This window comes from Lycium ferocissimum, chromosome 10, assembly GCF_029784015.1.
Source record: "Lycium ferocissimum isolate CSIRO_LF1 chromosome 10, AGI_CSIRO_Lferr_CH_V1, whole genome shotgun sequence".
In the NCBI taxonomy this organism is placed as follows: Eukaryota; Viridiplantae; Streptophyta; class Magnoliopsida; order Solanales; family Solanaceae; genus Lycium; species Lycium ferocissimum.
In genome coordinates, this window is record NC_081351.1 from 65,724,987 (window position 1) to 65,750,128 (window position 25,142).

The 25,142-nt window shown below is 36.2% G+C and overlaps 1 protein-coding gene across 5 annotated transcripts; it reads left to right on the forward strand.

The window, feature by feature from the left end:
• The first annotated feature begins 6,746 nt into the window (after nt 1–6,746).
• Nucleotides 6,747–22,027, forward strand: LOC132034499 (uncharacterized). 5 transcript variants are annotated; one of them, XM_059424888.1, is made up of 9 exons: nt 6,747–6,935; nt 12,331–12,538; nt 12,822–13,031; nt 16,313–16,402; nt 16,486–16,647; nt 19,159–19,323; nt 20,493–20,609; nt 20,701–20,832; nt 21,551–22,027. In XM_059424888.1, the coding sequence occupies exons 2-9, from the start codon at nt 12,443–12,445 to the stop codon at nt 21,758–21,760; spliced, it is 1,182 nt and encodes a 393-aa protein (XP_059280871.1). In that variant the 5' UTR covers nt 6,747–6,935; nt 12,331–12,442; the 3' UTR covers nt 21,761–22,027. The 5 variants fall into 5 exon arrangements, with proteins under 5 accessions (XP_059280871.1, XP_059280875.1, XP_059280874.1 ...); XM_059424890.1 differs by lacking the exon at nt 6,747–6,935 and adding an exon at nt 6,970–7,447; XM_059424889.1 differs by lacking the exon at nt 6,747–6,935 and adding an exon at nt 9,820–11,301.
• The last annotated feature ends 3,115 nt before the right edge of the window (nt 22,028–25,142 follow it).

Below are 25,142 nucleotides of genomic sequence, written 5' to 3' on the forward strand. Positions count from 1 at the left end.
GCAATGGAGATTCCTATTTGAAAATGGGAAGTGATCAATATGGATTTTATTGTGGGGTTACCCCATTCCCGAGGCAAGTATGATTCCACATGGGTGATCGTGGACATACGTAGCCCAATGCTCACGCCAAATAAGTGCGAACCATTTTCTTCCGTCGACGTGAACCATGTGATACTCGGATGAGAGAAGATTATGCAAGGTTGTATCTACCGCAGAAGATTGCGGTGTTGAGATTGTGAGGCTTCATGGTGTTCCGATATCCATTATTACGTACAGTAGGGCACAATTTACGGCTAAGTTCGGAAATCTTTCCAAGAAGGCCTAGGTACTCAAGTAAAGTCACACAAAGACACGATTTCATCCGCAAACCGATGGTGGGCGGTAGCGTACTATTCGTACCTTGGAGGATATGCTAGTTCCGTGTTCTAGATTTTGGTGGTAGTTAGGATGACCACTTACCTCTTATTGAGTTTGCGTATAATAATAGCTACCATTCCAGTATTCAAATGACTCCGTATGAAGCTTTATATGGAAGGAAGTGCAGTCTCTCAATTGGATGGTTTGAAATAAAGTACAGCTAATAGGCCCCGAGTTGATTCAACAAGTAGTAGAAAAAGTTAAGGTGATCCGAGATCGATTGTTTACAGCCCAAAGTCGCCAAAAATCTTATGCGGACCACCGCCGGCGAGACTTAGAATTTCAAGTTGAGGATTGGGTATTTTTGAAGGTGTCGCCAATGAAAGGTGTGGATTTGGTAAAAAGGGGAAGTTAAGTCCTCGATACATCGGACCTTTATAAGATTATCCGCAAGGTGGATCAAGTAGCTTATGAATTGGACTTGCCTCTAGAACTTGAATCAGTCCATCCAGTTTTCCATGTCTCAATGCTCCGCAAGTGTATTGGAGATCCTACGAAGATTGTTCCAATAGATGATGTTCAAGTGACAGAAAAGTTAGTCTATGAAGAAGTGCCCATTGCCATATTAGACAGGCAAGTACAGAGACTTCGAAATAAGAAAGTAGCTTCAGTTAAATCTTGTGGCGAAATAACAACCGAGAAGAAATGACTTAGGAGGCGGAAGAGAAGATGAAATCCACATACCCGCACTTATTTCAGCCCCCAGAAGAGATCCATGATGAGGCATCAGGATTATGAGGTATGTATGTTTTCTTTTTATGCATATGGGTCGTGTGTGGCCAATTTATATTGCTATTGTGTTGTGGCCCTGTGAGGAAATGTTATTGTGGGTTGTTGTGATAGGATGGTAGTGCCATATTACGGCTCGGCGAAATTTTTATAGAATCCCCGATGACCTAACATTCGAGGACGAATGTTCCAAAAGGGGGGAAGAATGTTACACCTCGAAAATTTCGTTAACGTACAGTGAATAGACTAATGAAGGGCACGAGGTATACGATGTTTTGATAAGTAAGAAATAACGTTTGATGATTCTAAATGAGACTTCAAAGACATTTAAAGTAGGAGACGAAAGTTGCTAAGGAAAGTAAGGTATATGTTGTGTGTCGGGCAAGATTTACGAGAATCGAATTAATGAGGACTTAATGATGTTTGGGAGAAGAGTTATAACGTTCCTTAGATTGTTAATGAAGTGCTAAACAAGTGTTAAGAAGGTTCCATAAGGATTGGAGATCAAACGAAGTGACAAGAACAAGATCAGAGAAAAGATGGGTTATATGGACGATTATACGGTCCGTATAATGTTATACGGTCCGTATAATGGTCCGCAGAATTGTCACAGTGAAGGTCCCTCACTGATGGGATTATACGGTCACTTATACGGACCGTATAAAATTATACGGACCGTACAATATACGTATAATGGTCACGGAATCGAGATGATGATGAGGTGATTTCACGGTCACTTATACGGACCGTATAAGTTTATACGGACCGTATAAGTGTCCGTATAATTTCCCGACGGATCAGATTTTAAGTTATTAAAAAGGGGACCCAAGTTCATTAATTTCATTTTCCATCTTCTTATTTCTTCTCCATACCTCAAGAACCCTCTAGAATCCTCTCTACTTTTCATCCACAAGAACCCAAGAGAAATTAAGTGTATGAAACTCATTGAAGTTCATCCAAACCAAGAAGTTCCTATGGAAGTGAACTAGGGTTTTGGTGCAAGAAAAGTATTTCCACTCAAGGCTTATTCCTACACTATCTAAGGTAAGTTTTATGGTCTTTTCATGTTGTTAAAGGTATTGAGAGCTGAAACACTTGGATTGTAGAAGAATATAGCAAATGGGTCATAAATGTGGGAATTGTGTCATTTTTGAATAGTAATTTGGAATGAGTCATGAATATTGATATGTTGTGATTGTAAGTATGTTATGAATGACATTTAGAACATGAGATAAGCATTTTACGTGAGATAACATAATAGTGAACTATGACCATAATTATGCAGGAATTGAAGTGAAATTGTGAAATGTGGATAATGTAGATAAATGATGATTGTTGCTTACAATATTGTGGATGATGTTATGGATGTTTGGGAGTTGATATGGAATATGGAGGAAAGTTGTACAAACAAAGGAAATGCTGCCCAATTTCCTCTAGCTTTAGTAAGCACGCTCTTATAATCGTTTAGCTAATGTTAATACGAATTCTCTTGAAGGTAGAAACGTGGGCATTGAAGGGGGACGAGCAAGCGATAGAATAGTTAAACGAAAAAGGTATGTGAGGCTAGTCCTTTCTTTCTAAGGCATGAATCTTATGGCATGATTTTCCTCCTTCATCAACAATTTCCTACATTCCGGAAAACTAAGAGTCTATGTTCATGAATAGCCATATGAGATAAGAGATACACTATGAGCACGATAATGATGATGATGAGCTTAAGTCTAAAGATTCTAGAGTCCATGATATGATGTTCCTACAAAGCTAATGATGTTATCTATAATCCATTGATGTTGTTTATTATATACACTCACCTTATATGCTAATTCCTTCAAAGTGAGCGAATGTTTATAAATGCTCCATAATGAAATCGGGGGTTTACGACCTTATGTCACCCCGATAAAGTACAGTTGTCTTTGATTCTCTATGCATGTATTATGATGAGTACATGATGATGATATTACACCACGCCTATATGGCCGGACGAGACACCGCTAAGGCGGGCGGCGTATACACCATGTCTAGATGGCATGGGCGTACACCACTAGTGGGCGGCATGAGATGGTACCCCAGATGCGGGAGACCTGGACGCGGGCTAATGATTATCACACCGTACCTATATGGTCGGGCAACTTATACATTTATGCATACATGATGTGATGATGATTATGAAGTAAGTCAGCATGCATTATTTCTTTTATAATTAACAATCAGTTACAGGTTGCTCCTTATTTGATGCTCCCTCATTTCATTGACGTATTACTATTGTTTATGCCTTACATACTCAGTACAATGTTCGTCGACGTCCGTTTTTCTTTGGACGTTGTGTTCACGCCCACGAGTAGACACGGGGAGGTAATCCGGACTCGTAGGAGCTATTAGCCGACTTGAGCACTCCATTGTCCGGAGGTGTCATTGATTATTCTTATATATATATATATATTTTATACGGGGTATATATATATCTAGTACTCTAGTAGAAGCTCGTAGATATGTATGTGTGGGTAGTATGGTCCTAGTTCTCTAGCATGTGTGTGTATATATATATATATATATATATATATATATATATATATATATATCATATGTATATATTATTTTGATAGCCGAAGGGCTTATGTATATAAAGGTAAATATGTTTCAAATGAAAAATAGTTTTTTCTACTATTATGAGCATAAGAAATATGAATGAACGCAGGATGAGTAATAGAATGAGTGGTGCTCGGTGGTCAGCTCCGAGTACCCGTCATGGCCCTAGTCGGGTCGTGACAAGGAACCTTAATTTGACCAAGGGTTAGAAGGTAGAACCTTAATTTGACCAAGGGTTATTTAGGGCTGTATAAGGGTAAACGTTATCATCTCCCTCATTTTAAACGTAACTCTAGTTTTAGAAATCCAAATAACACTTTCAATTTTTTTTCACTCCAGTTTGAGATGTACAATTGAGAGAACATTTGGAAATAGGTTTGCTCTCTTACGCTCCATGCCATTTTCTAAGTTTGACACTCAGGTTCATCTTGTTACAACTACTATGGCTATATAATTTCATATGACGACACTCTTCCATCGATAAAGATATCAACTATTATGCTAATGAAGACATTATCTCAGAGATCAAGTAAAGAGATGGGCCCTCTGGTATTCCTTCAGAAATACAAGGCTGATCTTCTACTATTATGGATACACTGCGTGATAAAATTAGGGATGCAATCATTGAGAATCTTGATGTATGAAGGATTCTACTTATTTTTGTGTTGAAATTTAATTTGTGAAATGATTTTAAATTTTATTTTGGTTGTAGTTTTTTAGTTTATTTAAATCATTGTGTTGATATTATATTAATATTTAATATTTTTGTTTATCTATGTATTACATTAATTGAAAATTTTAATATGTACTTTAAAATTTTAATTAAATGAAAGTAAATACTTAATTAAAATCTTTCGTAATAGATATTTAGAATAATTTCTCTTTGTAAAATAATCTTGATAGTTAAATACTTGTCCTTTTTCGTAATTTGAGACTTAAAAGCACTTTTTTAAAAAGAACATCCAAATACTAACCGCTTATTAAAAGCAGTCAAAAGCACTATTCAAATGAATTAACCAAACACAAATTGCTTCTCACCAAAAGTATTTATTTTAAAAAGCACTTTTAAAAAAACTCTTCTCCAAACAAGTAATTTTTAGCCGCTAGGCCAAACAGGCTCTAAGACTTTGTTTAATGATTAATAGCTTGTTTGGCCAAACTTCTAAAATCAACTTATTTTGAATACCGCTTTTTTGAAAAGTGCTCTTCAAAAAAGTATTTTTTACGAAAAGCAGTTTGTGTTTGACCAATAAATTTAAAAAACACTTTTGAGTAACAATTAGTGTTTGACAAGCTTTTAAAAAGTACTTCTAAGTAGGCGTTTAGACATGCAATTTCAAACCATAGTTTCATGTCATGAGATGAACATTTGGACATGCGATTTCATCTCATGGTTTCATGTCATGAGATGATGATTTGGGATTTCAAACCATGGTTTTAAAAATATTAAATGTAAAACTTGACCCATAAGTTTATATTTTGTAAAAAAAGACCTATAAGTTGGTAGATATTTTTAATTACTCCCACCAACCATTTATTAACTTCATTAACTTCTACCAACCTTTATTTATATTCTAACTTCTACCAACCTTTATTTATATTCTAACTTCTACCAAGTCATAATTACATTACTATTCATGTTAAATTTGCTTTTTTATTGAGCAAAAGATTGATCAATTGATGTTATATTTTTTAGAAAAGCCTTCTAGTAGCGTATTAATTTTGTTATGAACTATGACTTGCTCATTTGGTAAGATTGTATAAGAATTGAGAATGTTTTGATAGTTTTCACAACTTGTGGGTTTTTATGTCTATAAGAAAAAATACAACTTAAGAAATCCAAATTGCATGTCCAAACATGATTTCAAATCAAGATTTCATCTCATGGTTTCAAATCATATCCAAACGGCACTTTAGTATATGTGCTTTTGGGCAAAAACTATATTTTTGTTTTCGAAAAATTATTTTTGCTACTCCTCATAAGCACTTATTTTCTCCAAAAGCATGATGAAACACTAAATTTTTTAAAATAGTCACTTTTGGAGAAAAAACATTCCCTTGGCCAAATAAGCTATAAGACCTATTTAGACCAAATAAATTGCTGGATTAAATGCTAAAACCAGATTCACACCTCCGTTGAGCGCAAACAAATGATTCAAAAGTTGGGCCAGCACGTTGTTTTGCCTCGTAGTAAAGGAAAAAAAAAACATTTTTTTGCGCGGAGTGCCCTTCGTTTGGGGTGGTCTTTAAATTTTGCCCCTCATATTTGAAATCTTTAAAATTTGCCCTTCGCCTAACACCCATGGGTTAAGGAGTTCGAACCAGCGCGGTCATTAAATTTTAAAAAAAAATTCGCAAGGCAAGTTTAAATTTATGCTATGCGGACCAATGATACTTTTTTGTTAAGGAATTACAAAGTTATACGGACCGGCATACGGGCGCTCGTGGAAATGGTACTTGGCATGATCTTGGTCCGATAACCCTGATAATCTTAAGCACATCTTATGCCGGTCCGCAATAAAAGTTTGCCCATTAAGTATTTTACAAGCATAACTTTGTGAGGAATTATCAAAGTTATCACGGACCAAGATACTTATGCCTTATGGGCAGAACTTGAGATAAGTATCGGTCCGCATAACTTTGATAATTCCTTCACAAAGTTATCTGCGGTCTAAGCATAAAAAGTTTGCCCATTAAAAGTATGCCCCACCGCATAACTTTGTGAATTATCAAAGTTATGCTAACAAGATATTTATGCCAAGTCCGCCGATAAGGCATGAGTGATCCAAGTCCGCATAAAATGTGTAATTCAACAGTGTATCTTTGTTGGCGGCATAGCGAATTTTAAACCCGCTTGCGAATTTTTTTTTTAAAATTTTGATTTGTCGTGGGTTCGAACCTGGAACTTTATGGGTGTTAAGCGCAAAAATTTAAACATTTTAAATATAGGCGTAAAATTGAAAAAATATCCTAAAAAGAAGGGCAATTCTGCGAATTATCGTGAGTTGGTTCTCTACTGACAAAGAATCCCATAAGTTAAATTATGTAGAAGAGTCTTTCGGGAGCCCACAATCCAAATACAGATTTACAAACATTACAATTGAAATTTCGTTATTTCTAATTTCCATTAACGCCTCTACTTTAGTTAGCAAGTTCCCCTTTCTTCTGTTGTATCTGAAAATGGAATGCACCTTATGTTTCTTGTAAGTTTTTCTTCTTCATTATATCTTTCTTTTTCTTTTTCTTTTTTTTTTTGGGAAAGATTCTTGTAAATAGAATATGCTCTATGAATCTTGCTTTAGTTAGTTAAAGAAATAATGAAGGATATATACTTGTTTGTACTTATTAGATTTATAACAACATTATAAGATGTTGTCTGAACGAGATACTCCCCTTGTCCCAATTTATGTGGCACAGTTAGAATTTTGAGATTCAAATTTTAAATTTTGACCGTGAATTTGGACATAGAAGCTGTAAAACGTACTATAAATCAAATAATTAATAATTTAAAATATTTATAAGGCATATAAAGAAATTTCGGACTCTCGAAATTCCAACTGTGACACATAAATTGGGACAGAGGTAGTACACAAATAAAGGAGAAACACCCATAAACATTCACAGATAAAGTTTGCCTTAACATATAGGACTTGAGCAACAGAAGAGAATATTCAATGATTCACTCTATAAAATTGGGGGTTTCATGAGTCAAAAGGTCGAATTTAAAGATCATCTCTTTTTATTTCACAGTGGTGTAGTTTTTTTTTTTTTCGGTTGATAAATTACTTGTATTTCAAACTTACAGTGGTGTAGTTGACTATGTAGTATCGACTTCTTGCTTCGATTTACTCGTGCAGAGGGGAAACCAAACGAGTAGTACAGCGATATCTGAGTATATGTGATATAGGTATTTAGGACTTGATTGTACCAATTTGAATTCTAAACTATGAGAATTATTTGCTTCTGTTCAGGAAACTAGTGAAGATTTTGAAACTTCAACGGAATACCAAATTTTTCTTCAACGGATTACCAAATTTTTAGTAAAACGAAAATATACAACTTTTTTAGATCCTGAGTAGCATATAATTTTCCAATAAAAAATAATGACATATGATATCCTTATTGATCATGTATATATATGTCTTTCAAGTGTTGATTCGTAAGGAAATGAAGCCTTTGGCAAATCCCTTTTGATTTAATGATGCTATTTATTTGCTTTGATTTTTGTTAGAGTGGATTAGAGTCCCACATTGGTTGGGGAATAGACTGGTGGTCTGCATATATGGACTTAGCCAATCCTCCCCTCATGAGTTAGCTATTGCTGCTGAGTTAGGCCCAAGTGACATATCTTTACATGGTATCTTAGGTAGGTCCATCCCTGTTTGGGCTTCTGGTCCACGCTCCAATTGGGCCTGGCATGAAGGGGGTGTTAGAGTGGGTTAGAGTCACACATTGGTTGGGGAATGGGCTGGTAATCCTTTATACGGACTTGGGAAATCCTTCCTTCATGAGCTAGCCTTACGGCTGGTGAGAGATACCCTGGGTTTACAGCTGGTGAGACATATCCTAGTCTTACGGTTGGTGAGATACCCTGTCCTTATGGCTGGTGAGAGATATCCTGGCCTTTTGGCTGGTGAGATATACACCGAGCCCTATATGTGGCTGGCTAGCTATACTATTATATTACGTAAGAGTTGAGTCAGAGCAGGTAAGTGCATTTCAGAGTATCTTTTTTTACTTATTTCAGTTATAGTTATTTAGTTGCCTTACATACTCTGTACATTATTTCGTACTGACGTCCCTTTTGCCGGGGCGCTGCATTTCATGCCTGCAGGTCCTGATAGACAGATAGTGGAGGTCGGGTTGAGTTAGGCGCAAGTGACATAACAATTTTGTTGAACTTTCTTTTTAGTTTCCCAATTCACGCAGGCAAAAGATGAAATTCAAAGAGAACATACTTCACTTCATCAATTTGTGTTGGATACATGGGAAAACACTTAAAACAATTAAACCAACCTCGCGATTAAACCAACCTCGAGGTTTTTGATAAGGATCCAGAGATGAAGGTATAATTTTTACAAGCTAATAAAAAACTGCAAACATTATCTGGGGAAGCCTAATTACCTGAGAAAATTTCCACCTTCCGAACTATTGCACTAATAGATGGACGTTCACGACTATAGGTCCCTACAACAACAACATACCCAGTGAAATCCCACAAAAGTCACTTACAAATTTCATGACTTATAAAGGTAATGGTTAATGATTGTTGCCTCGGAATAACGTTAAGAGATTAAATGAATAAGAAGAACACTTGTAAATGCATAAAGTATTAACAAAAGTGGTTAAGGAAGGGAAGAGAAGCTTGTAAGATAGTTGAATGTTTGTTAAATTAAATTGCAATGACTTGAATTGATAACAATTTCTTTCTTTAAGGACGTTGATGATAATGATCACCAAAATGTACGATATTAGCCTAGTTATTGACATTGAGCTAGTTGTCAGGCTGCCTTTGTCCACTTGGTTACAGTCTCCTTGAATTCCTCTACATTCTTCCATGCTTGGTTCATGGAGGATTTAGTTGTTGACCAACTCATTCAACTATAATAGCTTCATTGGATTTGGTCAAATGTGGCAAATCTCCTATGCTATGGTATATTGGACCTTAACAGTCTCTTGAATGCAGCTTTTGGACATGCTCCATTTTATGGCATGATCTTGGCATGTTTAATTGGAAACCCCTAGTTTATTCTAAGTGCAATTCACTGCTTTGAAGTTCGAAGATTCACTCAGTTGAGTAGTTTCAAGATTTGTGTTTCAAATCAGTTGAATTAATTTTCAACTTATCTTTGTCAAATTTTGGCGTTAGCACTATCTCCTACAACTTTTAGCTTTGTGAGCAGTCAAAAAGTATGACATATTGAGGGTGTTTGGATTGGCTTTTTAAAAATAGCTTATAAGCTAAAAGCTAAAAGCCAAAAGTTGGATACCCAACTTTTTGGCTTAAAAGTAAGTGCTTAAAAGCACTTTTGTGTTTCCCAAACACCACAAAGAGTAGAAAAAGAGCTTCAAAGCTATTTTGGCGAAAAAGCACTTAAGATAAACCAATCCAAACACCCTCGTTGTACTTGGAGTCAGACATGAACTGAATTCTTGGGGTGTTCCGAAGAGATAACTATCAAGTCCTTTTAAGTTTGTGTAGATCTCACATCTTGAGAAAAAAAATCATCTAGATCTCTGCATTCTTTTTGGTTAAGTAGCTAATGGTTATATTCTGACCTTCCTTTGTTTTCTCCTTTATCGTAGAGAAAACCCTGTTCATCTTCGCATTTTCCTAATTTTCTTATTCTAAAATCATAGCTTCTTGATTGTCCATATAATGGCCCCAAAAATCAGTGTCTTCCTTTGCTAACCAAACATGTATGCTTTGGCATCTTGATGCCATTTCCTTGCCAAGGATATATTCACGTACTACTGTCGTTGCCAACTCGCCCAAGGGCAATGAGAAGATATCTTTTTCTTTAGGGTGCTACTTTAGTGATTGCTTCTGAGTGGTTTAAGCATTACTAGGTTTTTGACTGAATTCCATACCTCATGAGGAAGGCAAAGAGCCTACATTGTTTGGATTGAATGTATACTGGATGCGAAGGTTGAGACGAGAAGAAGTGTGGACTTTTGGTATGATTCAACTCTCCGACAATACATGACATTTCTATGGACATTGAGTTAATTCTTAGTGTTATTGGCTTTAGGGCAATCTCAGCTCAATGGTGTTGACTTTTTTGAGCACGAAAATCCTTACCATTTTCGATGTGGTGGCTATCGCCGGTCTTTCGGTCAATGGAGAGGAGGATCCCTCACTTTACCAGGAAAGCAGCTTTGGGTTCAAATACAAATGTTTCCAGGTCAATTTCCCTATAGATTTCTGAAAGTCAATTCAACTTAATTGAGGTGAGTGATGGTGAGCATAATGCCTTCTTGTTCGATTGCTTGTGCTGATACTTCCTTTAGACCAACTCAACGATCCTTATGAAAAAAGACCAACTCAATTGCTATTGTCTTTGAATGTTACTATGTTCACCTGATCTCCTTTAGTAAAACTTTGGCTCTTGCCCAATTGCCTTTTTCTCTGCTGTATTGCTCCTTTTTCACCAAAGGTTGTGTCTTATCTCTTGGTTGTTCAGCTTTTGGTTTATCTTTATTTTTCATAGCCAAGGAATTGGGAGCTGATAGGGCTTGTCACATAGAGCTCCTTCAACTGGTGTCTGTTGGTGAATCTCGTTTAGATAAACAAGGACCACCAGGATCAGGATCAGGACCATTTAACTAAGTAGGCTAAGTTGACGCTAGGTGGTTGTTTTGACGGGGCAATTGGAATCTATACAGGCAAAGATTGCCACAACTACGCCTCAGCTGAGAGCTATCATTGAGAGAAACCAATCATCTGTTGCAGAGCAGTTTAGCTTGTTTCATCAATTTTCATCCTTGGATGACGTGATTTTATGGTTTTTTGAGCTAAAAGAAACTTGGAGAGGGACCACTCAGCTGCCAAGAGAAATTTGTTGATTGGTAAGAGCTCTTCAGATTGGTTTTGTCTCTCTGTTATGGTTTCCGGCCTAACTTTGGAGAGTCACGGTTAGTGCCAGGAAGCAGAGCATTGAGAGATTAAATGAACTAGAAGAATCTTGTAAATTCGTGAGGTGTTAAATCTTAAAGGAAGCATTAAAGGATTGTGAAAAACCTTGTATATAAGTGAGTTTTTTCGAATGAACAGGGAGAATTTGAATTATTTAATAACAAGAGAAACTTTATATGTTGGATATGGATGATGATGACCATTACTATGTGCACCCAGTTAGCCTACTTATAGACACTAAAACTAGCTGCTGGGCTGCCTTTCCCGCTTGGCTGGTTTCTTCTAGATTTCCTCCATCATTCTTGTATATTTGGATCAATGCATAATATCTTAAGCTTGATATGCGGCTGAATTGGTTGAATCCTCGAATTTAGTTGTTGTATGATCTGACCAAGAGATCCTCCTCCGTCCACAATTTGTGAGAAGTTAGTTGATAACTAGTTCCTCCAACTGTAAGAGCTTTCTTGAACTTGGTCAAATGCGGTAACCCTCATATGCCATGCTAAATTGGGTTAGCTGTCTCCTGAATTTAGCTTCTTAGACAGCCCATTTGTCGACATAATCTTTGCCCAAAGAACTGGTTAATTGACTGACCAAACCCATTTTAGGCCTATTCCATCACTGTGAAGACGACTATCATCCTGCAGCAAACTAGCTTCAAGGATTTGGTTCTTGACTTGGATTTTAATCCTTAAGTTGATCTGTGTCAAATCTTGGCATGAACAATAGGAAAAGAAGAATCCTCAATCATAATAACTAAAATTCCAAATTCTTTTCAATCAAGGACCTATGAAAAAGGCCAAAAGAAAGATATAGCAGAACTGTAAGGAAGAGATGAAAAAGATATCCGTCTATTTAATATTTACTTTTTTTTATAAGCACACTATTTGGTAGTATTTACTTTGAATATAACACTATTTTGGTGTTCTAAAGAGAATCTTCTACATTAATATCTTTCGCAGGTTAATGGTGTGAAAGTATATAATCAACCAAAAGCTGGAGAAGAATAGCTGGTGACTTGGTGGAGTCTTCAACAGTCTATGAGCTGTCTATATCCTACTCTGTAGTTGAAGAATGTCTGAAGATATGGGCTGCTTTGCAGCACAATTTAAGTCTCTGACCAAACCACAAATAGTCAAGAAAGAGAGGAGTGAAGAAGAAAAGGCTGTTGTAAGCTCATTAATCCGACTTCCAATATGTGATACTGTACCTTTCCTTTTTGGTCTTATTTTCTTATTGTGGGATTCAAGTAGGACACCGAAGGGAGATCCTCTCGGATTTGCTTTTCAATGCCTTTTGCTACCTCTTAACATTATTTCTGGACAGGGTCAGATTGAAATAAAAAAACAGAAAGATCTTCTTCATAAACCAAGTCACAGGCATAGTTATTGGTTCTTTTTAAATATGAAACTCCTCTTGGTATCCTAAGAAAAAGGGTCCTTAATTCTGTTAGGCTAATGGTGGGAAAGAAGATAATCAACAAAAAGATGGAGCAGAAATTATTGGTGATGTAATGGCTTCAACAGTCACTGAACAATGTTTATGCTCCCCTGAAGGTGGTGAAGATTTGTCTGCAGATATGGGGTGCTCTGCAGCATCACTTAATGCTCAGTCGGAACCACCAATTGCGGACAAAAAGAGGAGTGAAGAGCACGAGACTGTTGTAAGTCATTAGTCCTACTTATCAGTGTGTACATATGATTTTTTAATTTTCCCTGCCACTTTGCTAAACTGAATGTCATTTAAATAGCGGAGCTTGAAGTACAGATGATAAAAGGAGATCCAGTTTTGAATTTGTGTTTAATTGCATACTTTTGTTTCTTTTTACAATAGTTTAGAGCAGAAATAGATGCAAATAATAAGTTGTTCCTTTCATAAACTAATTAGGAAACATAATTACTGGTTATGTGGTTACTTTTTAATATGAATCTGCTCATGGTATTTTCAAAAGTTCTTCGTCAATGGCTCTCTCTAGGCTAATGGTGAGGAAGATTATAATCATGAGCAATACGTGATGACGTGGTGGTGGAGTCTTCAACAGAGTGAAATCTGGTTGTCCAACAGTGAAGTTGAAGAAATGCCTGCTGAGATGGGGACCTTTGGGGCTCCACTTGAACTTTTGACCAAACAACCAGTAAGTACAAAGAAGATGAGGATGTTCGGGATAAGAAATGGACCTTGGACCTAACTCAACCCCAAAAAACTAGCTCAAGAGGTGAGGATTGCTCAAAACCATATGAGGAAACAACAACTCATTTTGTCCACCAATTTGTGGTACTTAACACTCCCTTGCACGCCGAAGACTGGACATTTGGAGCGTGGACAACACAACATGGGACCCAACATTTGATAAATCAAGAATTACAAGCCCACGATTGGACATCTGGAGCATGGACAACATAACATAGGGTGTTTTTGGTATGAAGGAAAATGTTTTTCATGGAAAATATTTTGTTGGAAAATAAGTAGTTTACTTACTTATTAAGTAGTTTACTTACTTATTTTCTTGTGTTTGGTAAGTAAGCAGAAAAAACTATCAAAAAATCATTTATATCTGATCTAGGCAAACAATATGGGGATGCGAGTGTAGGGATGGCGGCTATGGGGGGTGGGTGTGTTGGAGGAGACAATTAGTGTGGAGTACCACTTATGGAACTTGTTTTCCCTACTGTTACTAGAGAAGTCATTTTCTCATTTTAAGGAATTTGTTTTCCTAGAGAAAATATCTCCAAAATTTTTGACCAATCAAACATGGAAAAATTGGAAATCATTTTCTGGAAAATGTTGACGGTGTGGTCTAGTGGTCAATGAAGTGGGTTGAGAACCATGAGGTCTCAGGTTCAAATTCTAGCAGACACAAAAACACTAGGTGATTTCTTCCCATCTGTTCTAGCCTTGGTGGACAGAGTTATCTAGTACCTGTTGTTGGTGGGAGGTGGCAAGTATCCCGGAATTAGTCGAGGTGCGCGCAAGCTGGCCGGACACCACGGTTATTAAAAAAATGTTTTTCTCCATACCAAGCACACCCATAGGGGTCCAACATTGGTTAACCAAGAATAAGAATGAGTCTGGCTCTAGTATGATGTGGGAAATTAAGGCACATGAAAGAATATTAAGAGAAACTTAGATTGATTATTCCCTCAAGCCTTTTGGGTGTTTACATAGTGAAGTACACCTATTCTTAAATGAGAAAGAAAATTAAGGTTACAAGAAAGAGTCCCCCTAATTGAATTATACTGATTCTACAAAATTTTACAATAATGTCACAGTATTCTTAATACTCTCCCACAAGCAGGTGGATACAGATCGTATGTGCCAAGCGTCACATATGTAATTGATTCGGGGACCAGCAAGAAACTCGGTGAATTCATTTGCAAGTTGATCATTTGACTTCACATACTTCATGACGATATCCCCTAGAGTTTTGTTTCTCTGACGAAATGACTAATCTCACATGAAACACTTGATCTGATGTTATGAGAAGCGCACCTTGATTATCACGCATAAGTTCCGTTTGAGTAATCTCTCCAAATTTATCTTTTAACAATTGATTAATCCATATGATTTCACAAGTTGCTATTGCCATAGCTTGATATTTTGCTTTTGCACTCGATCTTGCAACTGCATTTTGTTTCATACTTTTTCAAGAAACTAAGTTTCCTCAACTAGAATGCGGTATCCAAAAGTGCATCGTCTGTAGTAGGTGACCCTGCTCAATCTTCATCTGTATATTCAACAGTCTGCTCATGTCCCTGGTCCTCATAAAGTAGTTCTCTGTAGAGCAGATTTTATATATCGGAGGATACGAATTTCCACATTCCAATGACTGAGAATCTAGAAATTGACTTACAACACTCACTGGGAAAGCGATATCAAATTGAGTCATTGTGAGATAGTTTAACTTGCCGACTAGCCTTCTATATCTTCTAGGATTACTAAGAGGCTCCCCCTAACCTAGTAGAGGCTTAACAATTGGATATTTTGGAGTATCAAAAGGCTTACAAACAGTCATTCCTGTCTCTTTAAGAATATCCAGAGAATGCCTTCTTTGTGATATGACGATGCTTGATTTGGATTGAGCACCTTCAATACCTAAGAAGTACCTCAACTAAACAATGTTCTTGGTCTGTAACCGCTGAAAGGAATGATCCTTCAACTTGGTAATTTCGTCCTCATCATTATGATATCCTTCAACTTGGTAATTTCGTCCTCATCATTATGACTATGTCATCAATATAAATCCTAAAGAAATAGACCTTGAGCCTATTTCAACCCTAAAAGCTAGCTTAAGGCTCCGCATTTCCTAAGATCATATAAAAAAGACACAACCCATTTCATCCACTAATGTAGGACAGTTAATTGTTGGAAATTCATGCAATTTTCTACTTTTCCCTTTATGTCAAACTTATCGTGGCATTCATGCTTATGTTATATAGATCCTTCATTTTCCTTGACGTATCCATTCCGAGAGAGTGTGGCATGGGTGTTGGTCCGTGTGGATCTTTTGTGATATAATTAAATGTGTACCCGTAGCCGAGTCGATGGAACATAAATTCACCTTGCTGCTGTTATTTACAGTTAGGTACAGAAATTGAAAGATGTTCAGTCTCAAACTTTTATTTATTTGTACCTTCTTGTAATTATAATAATAGTTCAGGATTGAAATGGAAGAAACAAAGTTTAGGTGCCAACTATTATCCTAACCCCTTAATTAGCCTATTCTTTCATCTTTGATATCCGCCTGCAACGTAATGATGTGATGAAATCTTATAGCTTCTCTTTCTTTTTCTTTTTTCATTTTCTTTTCCATTTCTGTTTGCAACATTTCTTTTGTTTGTGCATTAAAGCAAAGAGCTTGGCAGCATAAAGCTTCTAGTAAAATCTGATTTTTATCAAGCCTTTGGCAATTGATTTTAGAGGTTTGTTAAGGAGAGTGCCTTGCAGGTGCATGCTGCAACACATGTGAAACAAGTGATGGTGTTGGAGACTGAATTATTTGAACAAAAGGGAAATGTGGTGTTGCAGACACTTCTTGTGAGTGTACTTAAAATTCTTATCTCATGTTTAAATAGTTGCTTTCAACAACTGTGGTAGCTTAACGTTACCAATTTTTGTAGCGGGCCCCAAGATACTTTAACTTCAACGGAAGCAGATGGGAATTGTGCCAGAGATGTGGTGAAGAAAACCATGGAGCAGCAGGTCGTTGTCCTCTTGAAAAGAAGAAACGGCCATGCTTTTACTGTGGGCATTACGGGCATAATGGAAAATATTGCAAGAAGGTCTGGTTACTATTGTTTCACCATCTTAGTACTAAGCTGCTTCGCCATTTTATGATATATATATATAAATATATATTACTTACCTTTTCACAAAAGAAAATCAATTGTTTCACCAGTTCCATTCTCGGCCTAAAACTTTACGTGAGTTATGCCGACACTTGCAACATACCTTTTCCCTGGTTTGCCTTTTAGTTATTTCTCCTGTCCTATCCGTGTAACTGTGTAACATGTACGTGAGTTTGCACCTGTATTAAACTGGTATTGTCAATTTGTTACCTTGACATCCAAGTCCTGATGCTGAGATGCAAGGCTTTAGCAATGTGGAAAAGGAGATACAAGCAATTTGTTCACTTGTGCGGACCAAAGATGATGTTGAATAAGGCACTTTTTGACTAGATTGGTACAGAAGACATTGCCTTTTTTTTTTCCTCTAGCGACATTGATTATTAGTTTCCTTCTGGTCGACTGCGATGAGATTAGCATTCTTAGGTGACTTACTAGTTAGTCAGAATCATTCTTATGATGCTTCGATCCACAGGTCATGCACTTATAACATGTAATGATATGCACCTGCGCTTAACTCAACCCCAAAAGCTAACTCATGAGGTGAGGATTGCCCAAGTCCATAAAAGCAAACCACCAGACCAGCCCCCCCACGCCCAGGCCCAACTGGAGTGTTGACCAGGAGCCCAAACAGGGATAGACCTGGCTCTGATACCATGTAAAGATATGGCACCTAGGCCTAACTCAACCCCAAAAGCTAGCTCATGAGGGGAGGATTGTCCAAGTTTATATAAGCAAACCGCCAGTCCATTCCTCAAACAATGTGGGACTCTAACATAACAGGATTGTCAACCTTGGCACAACAACCACGGTTTTCTGTTGTTGGGGTGACTTTAGAATTATAGCATTATAAGTGTTGATTGCTGAAGGTTTCTATAGAAACAAGTCAATTGAGCTAAGTAACTTCGAGGGAAGTGACAGAAATTTGAGTTTTTACTGTTCAAACTGGAAGTTGTAATCGCATCTCAAGAGAGGCCAATTTTTAGTTACTACAGGATGTTGAGTACATCCAGTGATTTAACAAGACCAATATGGTTCTATTGATGATGATGGAATAAAATTCTTCATTATGTTTTGGACATGTCATCAATAATCCATATAGATTATTCCTTCCTCCGTTTTCACTGAATACAACAGATGGAGTAAACTAGCCTGCAGACTGAAAATCAGAAATGATTTAGTTGGAATCCAAAAATATTGGACATTATTGGTATAGATAAAAAAAGTCAAAGGTCAAGGTCACTCCATTTTGAAATTAATGATAAGGACCAAAAGTCAAGAAGTCAAGCACACCTGTAAAATTCACCATTTTAAAGTCAAGAGAGGAGCCATCATTATAAATGTACAACACACTATCATTTATTACATTTTCACATGTTTTTGGTTTTTCATACGATGATATATGCATGTTTTGCAACATAATCATATAAAAAGCATTTCACAAAAATTAAAAAAAGAAAGAAAAAAAATTCTTCTCTTAGTCTTAGCTCCTTTCTAGTTTAGGTTAAATAGCAAATCATGAACTCGTGCTTGTTCGGGAAACATGTTGCTCAATTATCTTGAGCAGTTCAAAGATTTTTCCACTAGTGTGGACAGTCTAGTTTGGTTGAAGGAAAAGAAGGGGATATTCTCTGTCAAATCAGCCTACAAATGCATTCATAACAGAATTACTCAGCTGGGATTCTGGCCTTGGAAGTTGATTTGGAAAGTTAAGATTCCTTACAAGGTGGCATGTCTCACTTGGTTAGTGGCTAGACAGGCTGTTTTAACGCAAAGATAATGTGATGAAGAGGGGTCGTCAACTATGTTCCATATGTTTTTTTTGTGAAACTGAAGCAGAGACGATTAATCGTCTTTTCTTACACTATAAAGTGGCAGAACAACTTTGGCAGATTTTTCTTAATTTGAAGGGTCTAAAATGGACAATGCCAAGGAGTACAGTTGAAGTTCTAGCTTGCTGGAACAGAGATGGGAATCTGTCAGGACACAGGGAGAGATGTCCCAGCCGGCATCTGGTGGACAATATGGAAGGAGAATCAGAGATGTTTTGAAAATAAAAGTATCACTTTCCAGAAGTTAAAAATGAACTGTCTAGTGTTTTTCTATTTTTGGTGTATTCATGAACTCCCTCAGGAGGCAGAGGACATAGCTAAGATTTTAGATAGCTTATGAAGGAGCTTTTGTGACTACTACTTGTAATTACTACTGAAGTACACTATTGGTGTATTTCTCTGTTCATAACAGAAAAATAGAAATGTTAACTGTTCAAAAAAAAAAAAAAAAAATGTTGCTTAATTATCTGTTTCATCTTCTTTCTTACCATTCTTTTTTGAGGCCTTACATTTCTTACATTCATTATGCTGTCTTCCATTTCTTTTCTTTTACTTTTCTTTGAGGGGGAAGGGGTAGCAAGGGACAGATATTAAGATAAATCCATATTTTTTTCAGGTCACTGGTTGCTTCATTTGCAAGAGAAGAGGCCATTTAGCCAAAGATTGTCCGGATGCTAAAACACAGCCACAAGACCAATCTTGTGAATTTTGTTTAAAATGCGGTGATACGGGACATGAGATGTTCACTTGTACAGATGGTTATTGCTCTAGTGATCTTGAGGTATGTGAGGTTTTTCAACTTTATTCTGGTATTAGCATAAATCCTTGTCTGACGGCAATCTATAAACTCTTACTTAGACTATTACATTAATGTTTGATTTGCGCAATTGTTGGTGCGGATTGTATTATTTATTTTTTAGCATTAATAAGAAAATCCTCTCAAGTATGTTTATGTACTTTTATGTTTTGTTTTGTTTGAATTGAAGCAGCATTATGGTCTGGGGAGGATGCAACACTTATCAGTACTTTCGACACGGATTATAATTTTATGTACAAAAATTCACTAAAAGTATAACAAATACTTAGTATGTCTGAACCCATAATTTTAGAAGTACAATGAGTTCAATGCTAAGATCCTTAGAGATTGAACCCATAAAGTATAAAATCCTGAATCGCCTCTGATTATGGTCAGTTACTATTATTCGTTTTTGCATGACTATGGTGTTTGGGCCAAGTTGCACGCGCCTCTACTATTCCACCGGGTACGTACAACCTCTCACCAGCACATGCACCCGGTATCCGGCCAAGGATTAGGCTGATTATAATTTTATCCCCCACAAATGGGAAATTCCCAAGCTATGTCCCTCCCACACGGGCGACGGTTGGGAAGAGTACCCAAAAACAATAATTACAGTCTCGACACAACCTATTACAACACTTAGAGGATCCCGATCCAAAATATGAACCAGGAAAGACAATACCTATGAAACCAATTTCAAAAATACTGGTTACAACACCAATTATTGAAAGAGAAATTTCGTCCAGTAAAATTGGCCATATACCCACCTGTCTCTACATTTCATCAAGTGGTCTGGTTAGAGACAAACAATCACAAATAATTAAAAATTACAAGTCATGCTACCCCAGGTAATGCATAGCTTAGTGTAGCACTTGGGTTCCGCTTTCTCCTTGTTGAGTGCCCAATCATGCGTAGAGAAGAGTTTGATCCATGCTCAGAAGGAACACTGAAAGAAATCATTTTGTGTGCCTCTGTTGGGATTTGATCCTCGATCTCTTATGATTTTTAATCCATCTGTATTGGTCACTAGGCCATACCTTTGGGTGCAACATTCTATTTAGTTATCTCGATTACTTTCTTTCTGAAAGTAGTAAATTGTAAACAATGTTCACATTAAACTAATGGTGAATCTGATGGTTTGACGTGGATAGAAAATTCAATGCTGGGTCTGCAAAGCTTTTGGCCATCTTTCATGCATAGACTACAAAGATTATGGACCAAAACAAGTATCTTGCTACAACTGTGGGAAGCTTGGTCATTTAGGTTCAGTAAGTCATATCTGCCTCTTTGTACAATTTCTATTAGCCAATCTTCACATCATATTGATATGTAATTTAATTTTATTCTATCTGTATGCAGGATTGCTTAAATTTACGTTGGAACATTCCGTCAGCTTCTGTTCGCTGTAAGACGGGCAGGACTGGTCTTTCCTGCAGTGAAAGAAATAACGGAGACAGAGATCTTTTATGTGAAGACAGAAAATCTGCAAAGGTATGGCTCAGTAGATCACGAAGCTATTGAGTTTGTTTGCATTCAGGGGATGCCTCTCTTTCTGCATGTGTATTCGATTTTGTGAACCATTTCCAGAAGTAGGAGAGCTCTTTGCCATGTGCTATCTCCTTGCCAACATATACTTGATTTCCATGTGAATTTATGTCATTATTCTTTAGTAGGCTCACATTGGATTGCTCAAGTCATGCTTGATCAAAATTTTGTAGTCTCAGAAATCATGGTTCAAAAGTTTCAACATGGATGACCTCACGTAGGGCACCTTCCAGATAGATTGTGTGAATGGATCAGTGTTAAGTGATGTGTGCATTTTACTGCAGAGGCTGCACAAATGTTGGAATTTTGACGAAAATTGCAGACATTTACGACAAATATAAACAAATTATTGAAGTAAGATAGATGTATTAAAGAGAGTAAAGATGTAGTCCAATAAAATACGCTTCTTCCTTCGCCCCATTAAATTGACCTGGTTTGAATTGTATAGATTTAGGAGTAAAATGAAAAGAAGGGACTGTTGTATTGACTTTGGTAACAAACGTTTGGAGTGACTTGAGATGTAAGTGAATGGAGTAGATAACTGACAAGAAATAACATTAAAATTGATTAACTTATTAAAAAGATAGTGGCAATTGTTTGTAGTATTTTGAATTTTTGTAAGGACAAAAGTTTGGCATTTTAACCCCTCTTTCTGGTCTTCCAGGTCCGGGATCTTCTTCTGCAAATGGATGTCTTAGGCTCGGAAGTTGCTTCTAAGAAGATCAGCAGATCGAGATGGAGGAAGCGCAAGCGACGACAAAGGAAAACTGAGGGTGGAAGATGGGAAAATGGCAGACAGTGTGGCATACGACAAGAATGCCAGTCTTCGGAAGAACCAAAGTCAAATGTGTTGTTGGAACCGGCAGCAACGTAACATTCAGGCACCACTATGGTGTTTACTTTGGTGCACAAAGTAGTATGCAATTTCAGTCATCTGAGCTATAACCTATATCAAATGGTTGGGTGAGTCCTACAACTTTAATGTTCATACTAGTGGATGCTTCACACCACCCCAGCCCTCTAAACCGATGTCCACAACAAAATTTCACTCAGGAGAGCAGAATTGAAAATTCAAATACTTTGCAATGATCTGTACTAAAGGTTCCTAATAATTATAACTCAAACAGTTGAAGGCCCGGAAGTGTTCTCTTTACTTTCTGATCAATTGCCGGAAGTAACAAAATCACAGGGATCCCATTACCTTGACAATTGAAGGACACTGTGGAAGTGCAAGGTAGCTGAGAATACAGTGACTTTTTTCAATATTTAGTTAACATTTTCTTGTAAACCCTTTTCTTATGAATGTGATTTAGGCAGTTTGAGGAATAGTGTGATGAATGGGGTTCAAAAAGGGCTGCTATTTAATTTACTGTTTCTACATAAAGTTTCTACCGCAAAACACCATTAAGGAACTTAGCTCAAATGGTAACCAACATGTGAAATTTCCTTTACAATCCTTGTTTTAAAGGGTGCTACGATTTGCTTATTCTTCCATTATCATCTGGTAGTGCCAGCTCTCTGTATGGATCGATAGGTTTCGCCTGATCGGTTGGTAAATTAACTGTCTATATACTTTTTTCCTTTGGTTAATGAAGAAAGTTGATTTTCTTGTGTGCATTTTTTATTCTTCAAGTCATTCTAGTTGAATATTTTTCAAATGATGAAGAATATAGTTTTTAGTGAAACGTCAATCAAGTTTCAAGTTGAAGAAAAGGTAAACTTGCCTATCCAATGTGCAATGTCATCACTTCAGAATTCAGATCACCTATATTTAAGTGTATTCCTGACATCTATGACGTGCTTGCTTATCCTCAATTTTAATTTTATTCAACCAAATGTCATCCCTGGACTACTCTATTCTAGTTTAATCTTTGGGTCAACAAAATTATATGTATCAGTATCAAATGGATTCATTATTCAGTCAGTTCTTACCAGACTTATTATTTATGAGTCACAAAAGGCGCAAAGAGAACAACTAAAAGCTTCGTCCTTGGATCATGACATTACCATCATATCACTATGCAAGATTACCAAATATTCTTTGTGCTACATCATGACATGAAAAACCATATCTATTCTGTATAAACTGAATAAAGATAGTCCGTTTCAATTCAAGTTAAAACCAATAAAGATAGTCAGTTTCTATTCAAGTTAAAACCTAGAGTGGGGAAAGTCCACTCCGCAAAAAGAAACAAGAAAAAAAAAAAAAAGGAAAAGGACACAAATGGCCGCTGGGCCAAAAATAAACCCATGCCCTGCTCCAAGTTTTTCAAAACCCAAAAAGTAGCCCTTAAACAATTCCCATAAAGCCCAGCCTTTTGTGGCAACTTTTAGTTGCTGCTCACAAGACCAAATTTTTTTTTTTTAAAAAAAAAAAAAAAAAAAAGTAGCCCCTACATAAAGCTTTTTCCTAAAAAAATCGCCGCTTATAAATCCAAAACATGTATAATATGTGTATATTTAGCAAGAAATATTCGAGATAATACTCAAAATACCCCCCAACGTTTGACTAAAATCCCAACTACACACCTAACATTTGCGGGGGTCTGTACCCACGAATAAATTTTTTCGATCAAATGCCCGCCTTTTTCTTTTGTGGCGATCCCGTCTGTTCAATCAAAAATATTAAATGGCGGTTGTCCACGCGCGCTAGCTCCGCGTGCCACGTGTTTAATTTTGCCCCATTTTTTATTAATTTCTCTTCCTCCATCCATCTACTCTTCTTTTTTTCTTATTTTATTTTTATTAAGGATCGAAAAAATTCTCCTTCATCTTCATCAACATTATCATCATCATCATCATCATCTTCATTAGGAGTTGAAAAAAAAATCACACCAACTTGCTCAAATCTAATCCAAAACAAACCCAAATGTGAAAGGAAGCTTCCTAACACCAAATAAACAAAGTTCATCCATTAATTTGATTAAAAATCAAGAATTTTTTAGTGTTCTTCATAGCTTTCTCCAAATTCTTAGCAATGGAGTTTAATTTTCTCTCCAAATCAACTCAAAAAGGCTTAAAAACTCCAAGCAACAAGTAGCAACTCCAAACATGTATAATATTTCTTTGTGTATATTTAGTTTTTCATTTTTCTTCAGATTTTCGTTTATGGTGGAAAGTTGTTCTTTAACAAATGTGGATTTTCTTCAATTGAGATTTTTGATTTATTGGATATATACAAAAAATGGGAATGGATATTAAATAGGGTGAAGATGAAGATAAAAGTAGCCTAAAAATGGAGGTCAAATTTTATCTACTTGGCATCATATGACCTAGTTGGCGTCAAAAATTCGCCGTCACGCGCGTATTTTTAAACTATGAATCACTAAGGTATATATCATTTTTGTATATAATATGTAGTTGGGATTTTTGTCGAAGCGTTGGGGGGTATTTTATATTATGTATTCCAAAAAAAGAGGTGATTTTTGTATATAATATGTATCATTTTATAAAAATATATATCGGTACGTATGTATTATATTATGTATATATATCATTTTTGTATATAATATATATGTATATAATATGAATATTATATTTGTATATAATATGTATTATTTTTGTATATTGTATATATAATTCCAGCATGTGTATATAAACTATATCAGTCTTGTATAGAAAGTGTATCATAAGTATAAAAAATGTATCATAGAAACCGTATCATTGTGATATATAATATGTATCACTATTGTATATGTAAAAAAAAATATCATATCATTATTGTATAATATGTATATAATAAATGTATAATTAACGTATAATTTATGTGTAATAAATGTATAATTAATTCTATATGTATATAAATCGTATCATTCTTGTATATAAAGTGTATATGTGTATAAAGCGTATCATTCTTGTATATAAAGTGTATATATAATTCCGGATATGTATATAAACCGTATCATTCTTGTATATACTTACTAAATATACACATATTATACATATTTTGGGATATTTCTTACTAAATATACACATATTATACATGTTTTGGGATATTTAACCTTTAGTGGCGACTTTTTTAATTGCCACTAAAAAGCCTGATTTTTCTGTAGCAGGCCTTTAGTGGCGACTTTTAGTCACCACAAAAAAAGTCGACTTTTTTTTTTTTAAAAAAAAAAAAGCTCTTGGCGGCAGTGGACAATTGCGATTATTTTAGGCCGTAGGCCATTTTTTGGCATTATTTTGGGCCGAGCGGACCTCTGGGGGTATTATACCCAAATATTGGCTAAATGTGGCATTACTTTGGGCCATTGGAC

What these genes read in the sequence shown, in the direction of transcription:
- LOC132034499 (XM_059424888.1), top strand. Translation starts at nt 12,443, where the DNA reads ATGTCTGAAGATATGGGCTGCTTTGCAGCACAATTTAAGTCTCTGACC. An exon ending in GTGAAGAAGAAAAGGCTGTT is followed by an intron (nt 12,539 to 12,821) that starts GTAAGCTCATTA and finishes TAATTCTGTTAG; the next exon opens with GCTAATGGTGGGAAAGAAGA. An exon ending in AGCTTGGTCATTTAGGTTCA is followed by an intron (nt 20,610 to 20,700) that starts GTAAGTCATATC and finishes ATCTGTATGCAG; the next exon opens with GATTGCTTAAATTTACGTTG.